Source organism: Hordeum vulgare, chromosome 5H, assembly GCF_904849725.1.
Source record: "Hordeum vulgare subsp. vulgare chromosome 5H, MorexV3_pseudomolecules_assembly, whole genome shotgun sequence".
NCBI lineage: Eukaryota > Viridiplantae > Streptophyta > Magnoliopsida > Poales > Poaceae > Hordeum > Hordeum vulgare.
In genome coordinates this window covers 72,874,234-72,881,791 of record NC_058522.1, presented here as the reverse complement: position 1 = coordinate 72,881,791, position 7,558 = coordinate 72,874,234, and the positions used below count along the sequence as shown (strand labels likewise).

Genomic DNA, 7,558 nt, shown 5'->3' with positions numbered 1-7,558 from the left:
AATGAGATTGCTGAGCCCCCTGTGGCTCACAGATTACTACAACACCAGTTGCAGGTACAGGTAAAGGTTACTTGACGTGAGCGCATTGATTGTTCATTTGGAGTTGCTTCTTCTTCTTCTTCTTCTTCATCGATCTAGGATGGGTTCCAGGCCGGCAGCCTGTGATAGCAAGGATGGACGTCGTTCTTCTTTTCTCGTTTGTTTTCGTCTGTAGTCGGACCCTGCTCTTACTCTTGATGTTTATGTAATGTACTGATGTGACTCTGATGTAGCTTGTGACGAGTGTAAGCCAATTCTATTATATATCTCTTCTTTTCAGTACATGTACTTGTAACGATATCCATTCTTGCGACACGACGAGATGCGCTTCTATCCCTGACGAGGCCTTCGTGCCAAATTAAGGATAGGGTCGCATCTTGGGTGTGACAGAAGGGCGGCGGGAGGGGCGCCAGCGGCTGGAGGAGCGCCGGCGGGGGCGGGGGTGGCGGCGCGACCACGGCTAGTGGGGCGCCGGTGGGGGCTGCAGCCGCCCTCGATCCATTCCTGGTGCGTGGCTGCGTGCGACGGGAGGATTAGGTTTAGGTCATGGGTTGGGCTCGCTCGCGGGTCGCGGCTGCGCTATGTCGCCTGGCCGTGTCCGAGACGTTCTAGCGTGTTTTCCTGCCGTGTCGTCATTTTTTACTTTTTTTAAATCAAAAATAGCGATACTTCTCAGATACCCGTATCCCCATCGTATCCTGCATATCGGAGTATTGGTCGCGTTCTGAACGGCGATACAGAGATCAGCACCATATCGGTGCTTCGAAGAAAAAAATATCTCTATGCAAAAGCAAAACTTTTTTTTGACGGGATGCAAAAGCAAAACTTTTTTTTTACGGGATGCAAAAGCAAAACTTTAGGCATAGGTACAAATGGATGCAGTTAGGAATAATCAGAGGCCCCCTCAAAGGAAGAAAAAAATGACCAGAGTCTCTTCCCACGAGCCAGCAAAAAAATATCTCTATGCAAAAGCAGAACTTTAGGCATAGGTGCAATCAAGTCCGTCGAATATATTTTTTTTGCCAGTATAAATCAACCGGAAGTGGGCGTCGCTTTCCCGCCACCCCCTCCGTGGATAAAGAGCCGGGCTTACATTCGAAGAACCAAAAAGCACATAAAAAATCCGGGGGCAGCCCATAGCCTCCGGACAGCGCCGGTTTGACGAAACAGACAGCGAGCAACCCATGTCAAACCGCAGGCGCCGCAGCACGCGCCACCCCGTATGACCATGACAACACACACACTTTGACACTCTCATATCTTCCCCCATCTTTCTTCACCAGACCAACGCACTGGCACAGCACCACAACTTCACCAACCAGCAAGTAAAATCGATAGCCGATCAAGAGGGATGAACGCGGACTACGGCGCGCCCACGGCGCTGGCGGGGCCCCTGCAGCAGAGGCGGGCGCTGTACCAGCCCCGCCTCCCACCCTGCCTCCAGGTGACCATCCGCCATCATGTCCCTGATGCCCGCTTCCGTCCTCTCGTTCTTGGATTGGTAGCGATACTTAAATACGTTGTGTGTCGTCGCAGGGAGCGACGGTGAGGGCGGAGTACGGCGAGGCGACCACCACCATCGACCCCGCCGGCGCGCACGCCGTCGCCCAGGCCTTCCCGCGCACCTACGGCCAGCGGCTCGTCACTTTCCTCGCGCCGGACGACGCCGCCGGGGCTGACAAGGCTGCCGTCCACGAGCGCCCGCCCATCAGGTCAAGCTCGACAGCTAACCCCGATCGTTTGATAACATATATATCCAATGGGAATCCGCAACGGTGATACATACAGTGATGCTGATTTTGCAGGGTGGGTGTGGTCTTCTCCGGGAGGCAGTCACCCGGAGGCCACAATGTGGTCTGGGGCCTCCATGATGCTCTCAGGGCTTACAATCCCCACAGTGTTCTCTACGGATTTATTGGTAGTCTTTCACTTCCAAAGTCTCAGCTTCTTATGGCTTTTTTTTTTCAGCGGCTCAGTTTTTAAAAGGAAAAAGTTTTTTAAGGAAAAAAAATAGTTTCTTGATATTGCGTCAAAATCTCGATATTTTATCTGGCATAATTGGGTCTGTATAAGAAATGAAGGAATTTTGTTTATTTATTAAAGTAGGTTGTGCTTGTGTGTAGGTGGGACTGAGGGGCTGTTTGCAAACAAGACATTGGAGATCACAGATGATGTTCTTGCTTCATACAAGAACCAGGGTTCGTGTGTTTATCTGCCGTCGATTCTTTGACACGCTTCTGGAAGATGACGGAATAAACTTTGCGCCTCTCTTTTCCCAGGTGGTTTCGATCTGCTGGGCAGGAGTATTGACCAGATCCGCTCGAGTAAGCAAGTGAGCGCCGCTATGACTACGTGCCACAATCTTAACTTGGATGGCCTGGTCATTGTTGGAGGTACCAATACGAAAACCCGATAAAATTTGTTATGACGATCCATGAAAACTAATTATCCGGGTTTACCATATGTTGGAGATTGTTCATTTCCAAAATAAGTGGCCGTATTTGAGCATTCTCGTCGTCACTCTTGTGTGATGCACGAGCTATTTTGAGTGTGCCATGTACTCCCTCCTTACCAAAAAAATTGAAATTATATGAATTTTTTTTCTTAAATCAAACTTAGTAAAGTTTGAATAAGTGTATAGAAATATCTGCAAAGATCTCTGGTATCAAATATATATAATAAGAAAATAAATTTCATAATAAAATAATGAAATAAAATTGACTTTGTAGATATTGATATATTTTATAGACTTGGTCAAACTTGATAAGTTTGACTTAGGAGAATCCTAGAACTTCAATTATTTGGAAACTGAGGGAGTATTATTGTTCTATTGTAGCTCTTTTGTACCATGTTGGCGATATGTTTTCAAGAATAATTGGTGTAGCAATTTCAAACCGATCAAATATCCCATTTTAGTAGAAGCATGTACGTGGTTCTGTTAATACTGCATTTTCTCTCTATTATCAGGAGTGACTTCCAATTCAGATGCTGCACAGCTCGCGGAGACCCTTGTCCAAAAAAACTGTAAGACCAAGGTAATGTATTGATTCAATATGTAATATCAAATGCTCGTATTCTTCACGGGCCCCAGAAATGTCTCAGGGACTAATGTCTTTATTGAACAGGTCGTTGGTGTGCCTGTTTCACTGAACGGCGATCTCAAAAACCAGTTTGTCGAGACAACTGTTGGATTTGATACAGTGTGCAAGGTAACCCACTGGATTCGATGAGCATTATTTAAAAAGGCATCAGATCAGATGCGGTTTACTATTGTCAGTTTGTCACTCCTATCATTTATCGAAATTCCTTTTCAGGTGAATTCTCAGCTTATAAGTAATGTTTGCCTGGATGCAATCTCGGCTGGAAAGGTAACACTGTAATCCACTCGTTGAGATTAGATGTTAAATAAGCCTAATTACATTTCATTAATATATCACTTGGCTTCTGTGCATTTTCCTACCAGTACTACTATTTTGTTCGTCTGATGGGTCGAAAAGCGTCTCATGTCGCCTTAGAATGTGCACTCCAATCACACCCAAACATGGTACGAGTTATCGAACTTGTCAGCCAGATCACTACTTTGCATGAGAAGAACAGTATTATCATCTCTTTTTTTTTAACTTCTCCATGCAGCTTATCATGGGAGAGGAGGTGGCATTGTCAAAACTCACACTGATGGAGGTTATAAACAAGATATGTGACGGAGTACAAGCAAGGGCAGAATTAGGTTTGTACAGTCCTTCGGTCGGTTTGTTTGCGAAATTAGCTTCACACTTTGTCCACAATTTTTAGGCCATCTTTATACATATACCACCCAAGATGTTTTGTATATTCTGATAAATTGATGTCCCGGTATCCATGTTCAGACAAATACCATGGTGTGCTCCTTATACCAGAGGGGCTGATAGAAAGCATTCCAGAAATGTATGCGCTCATTCAGGTATACTGGTTCTGGCCACCTAATAATAAGATGAAGAACATAAACTTGTTTCCACCTTATTCATTTATGTTCAACAATTCCAGGAAATCAGTATCCTGCACAACAATAATGTGCCTGTTACAGAGATACCAACACAACTGTCTCCGTGGGCAGCAGCACTGTTCCAGTTCTTACCACCCTTCATCAGAAGAGAGGTAAACTAAGTTCCAAATACTTTTATGACATTAGCTGTTAACATAAACTAAGTTCCAAATACATTCCATTTTCACTCAGCTCCTCCTCCATCAAGAATCTGACAACTCTGCCCAGCTGTCCCAGGTTTGTGCCTCGAGATGCTCTTAGTTGCCTAAATTTTATCATGCAATCGTTGGCATCACATTGTCGTTTTTACAGATTGACACTGAGCAACTGTTAGCTCACTTGGTAGAAGCAGAAATGATAAAAAGAACGGTGAGTTTTCACGCTTCTGTTTTTTTATTTGGGTTCTAAATTTCAGGATCAGTCCCTTCTGATCATCTTGCTTAATTTCCAGAAAGAAGGTAGATACAAGGGAAAGAAGTTCAGTTCAGTCTGCCATTTCTTTGGATATCAGGCTCGAGGATCCCTACCGTCAAACTTTGACTGTGACTATGCTTATGTAAGGATTGTAAATTGTATGCTCTGAATATAAGGATTTTTTAATGACAATACTCTAATATTTGAACTTTGCAGGTTCTTGGCCATATCTCCCTGCATATGATAGCAGCTGGTTTGACTGGCTACATGGCAACTGTGGCTAATCTCAAGGACCCTGTATACAAGTGGCGATGTGCTGCTGCCCCACTAACCGTAAGATCTTTATTTATGCTACCATTTCTATTCCTTAATCTTTTGTTTAGACTTGAAAGCATGGTCTTGACAAAAAAAAAACACTTGTATCAAATTTCCGTTCCTTAATCTTCTTGTGGTTGAGTAAAATCCTATCGTGTACATTGGAGAAGCAGATAAGCAAGAATTACTTTGTCCACTAGACTTCTTGCCAACTAGAAATTTCTTCGGCCATACTCGTATTCTGGACTTCTTGTCGACTAGACTACTTCTATAAAACTTGTTGTGTTTAAGTATTGTCTGAATTCAGTACAAAAAATTACCATCTGTTTAAGTAATGCTTACTGACCCAGTTATACATATTGATGTCATTACTAGGCAATGATGAGTGTCAGGAGGCATTTACGTGGCCCTGGGGCAATTCCTATTGGAAAGCCTGCCATTCATCCTTCTCCTATCGACCTGAAAGGGAAGGCATATGAGTAAGTCTCTGGGTTTTTTCATATATAAAAGGCCCTTTTATTAACTAAAAAAATTCCTTTTCTTGAAGGCTAAATAATGTAATACAACCTCTTGAACTGCAAAAACGTCTTATATTTAGTTATAGATAGAGGGAGTATCACAGAAGGCATTTTTTTCTGTGTCCAACCCTAATTAGTTTTCATACCAGACATTCTTTCAAAACTAAAGAACGGGAATTTCAGATTGGCTATATCTACATCAGTTTTCTACTCTAAAAGAATTGTCATCTTCATTACTGTAGATAACAAAAATAAATAATCAAGTGTTCAACCCCATGAATAACTCCCCTATCATTACCAAAGTATGGACATGTTGGAATTTCTCTAAATATAACAGCAAAATATGTAATGTAATTTTTTTACTACAACAGAACCATTAAAAGTATTCCCACAAAAAAAATTATACATATTGTTGACAAACATTTTGTCTTCTAGCGGAACTGATTAATTTAACCTGTAACATAACTGATTAATTAAAATATTGATAACTTAATTCACATTCAGCGATTTGTGAGATCGCTGATATAGTAAAACACGAAGGCAAGGGAACTCATTTTATTTAGAGCTCAGTATTGAACACAAGTAATGCATCGGTACATGATGCATATGTAATTTTACATGAATATAATTCCCGATTACTCCCTAGTAGTAACAGTAAAAGGTCCTACCCACACACACAAAAAACACTAAGAAGTCCTAATTTTATCTGGTCAAAATCTTACGCCTTATACAAACTGAATTGTTTCATGTCTGATTCAGGTTGCTACGAGAGAAAGCGTCGAGCTTTCTCCTGGATGACTTCTACAGGACTCCTGGAGGTATTCAATTTGAAGGACCTGGTTCGGATGCAAAGCCCATCACACTGACCATTGAAGACCAGGACTACATGGGCGACATCGAAATGCTAAAGCTATATCTTGACAAGGTTCGTGCCTGAAACCCTTGTTGCAATTTGTTACCTGTCTCGTGTTTCTGACAGTGTCAAGCCTACCAATGAATTTGCTTCCAGGTGAAGACGATCGTTAAGCCCGGTTGCTCGAGGGATACCCTCAAAGCGGCGATAAGCTCGATGATCTCGGTGACACATGTGCTCACAGTGATGTCCCACCCTCTCAATACCGAGCTGCCTCTCTACCATTTCAACTGAGCGTGAATCACTGCATCTGAATTACAGGAGGCTGCCTTCCTGTTTTCCTTTGTGTTCCTTTTCTGAAGAACAGGCAAACGTCGAAATAATAGTATCCTTATGTGAGACTGGATATGTTTGTGATGAGCAACCGATAGACTTGAGCGAAAGTAAGCAGAACTTCAGGGTCTGTTAGTGTCGAAAAGTTTTGACTGTAAAAGACGTAGTTCTTTTAAGTAATGACCTATAATTCGGACACTACAACCTTAGGGCATCTCAAACTACATGGATGCGGGAGGCGGTCATCCAATGCTATCATGTATATGCCCGCCGCTAAAGAGAAATTTAAAATTTAAATTTAGTCCGATCCACACAGCGCACCGGATTGCATGCCTCATCATAATAAAAAGAGGCAAGTATGCTTAGTTTTTACATGTCTAAATCCAAAAGAATATCAATCCGGCATTGCATGCAATTTTCTGCCCTATCGGACTAGCAATCCCAGCCTTCCTCCCCAATCAAAGTGTCGTTGCCGCCGCGTAGGCAGCCTCCACCTCCGCCGTGTCCTTATTGTCCGCCGCTATCAACTCATCTTTCTGCCGCTGCAACATCTAGTAGTGGACGGATTGCACCATCATTCTTGGGTCGACATCCAAAGACGCCACATTCAAGGACAACATCTTGGTGTCCTCCGCATTGGCGGCGACCTTCATCTTCTTTTCCTTGAGCGCGGCCTTCCTCTCTTCGATCATGGTCCTTCTCTCTTCGAGTTTTAGTACATCTCCGTCATTTTATCCTCCTTGAGGTCCAAGCGCTTGACGTGTGCTTCCTCCTTCTTTGACAAGATATTCTTGAAACTCTCCGTCATCTTGGCCGCCACACCTTCTCACTTTGCCCTCTCCTCCTCCCACTTCTTTCCCAAAAGTAATTTTCTAATCTTCTTCGTCGGTTCTTGGGTTGGGTCGGTAGGGTCAGATGTTTCTTCCGTTGTGGATTGGGCGGCGGTCTTGGCTATGAAAAGGTCCCACTTCGGTTGCCCATTCAACTTCAACCAACAATACATGACGGTGACATTTTTCTTCTCAAACTTCTAAACAAGCACGAGAAGGCTACATAGTGAAACAT

General features: G+C 43.3%; 1 protein-coding gene across 1 annotated transcript; it reads left to right on the top strand.

The window, feature by feature from the left end:
* Positions 1 to 1,212: 1,212 nt before the first annotated feature.
* On the top strand, positions 1,213 to 6,559 carry LOC123397688 (pyrophosphate--fructose 6-phosphate 1-phosphotransferase subunit alpha-like). Its single transcript, XM_045092226.1, has 19 exons — positions 1,213 to 1,483; positions 1,576 to 1,751; positions 1,845 to 1,957; positions 2,163 to 2,237; positions 2,319 to 2,432; positions 3,007 to 3,074; positions 3,165 to 3,248; positions 3,354 to 3,407; positions 3,503 to 3,583; positions 3,673 to 3,766; positions 3,906 to 3,979; positions 4,063 to 4,173; positions 4,253 to 4,297; positions 4,373 to 4,429; positions 4,512 to 4,616; positions 4,691 to 4,807; positions 5,165 to 5,268; positions 6,067 to 6,232; positions 6,317 to 6,559. The coding sequence occupies exons 1-19, from the start codon at positions 1,391 to 1,393 to the stop codon at positions 6,452 to 6,454; spliced, it is 1,869 nt and encodes a 622-aa protein (XP_044948161.1). The 5' UTR covers positions 1,213 to 1,390; the 3' UTR covers positions 6,455 to 6,559.
* The last annotated feature ends 999 nt before the right edge of the window (positions 6,560 to 7,558 follow it).

Excerpts from the sequence above, each read along its gene's own strand:
- LOC123397688 (XM_045092226.1), top strand. The coding sequence starts at position 1,391 with ATGAACGCGGACTACGGCGCGCCCACGGCGCTGGCGGGGCCCCTGCAG. Across the intron at positions 3,249-3,353 it reads GATTTGATACAGTGTGCAAG|GTGAATTCTCAGCTTATAAG; the intron begins GTAACCCACTGG and ends ATTCCTTTTCAG. Across the intron at positions 5,269-6,066 it reads CTGAAAGGGAAGGCATATGA|GTTGCTACGAGAGAAAGCGT; the intron begins GTAAGTCTCTGG and ends TGTCTGATTCAG.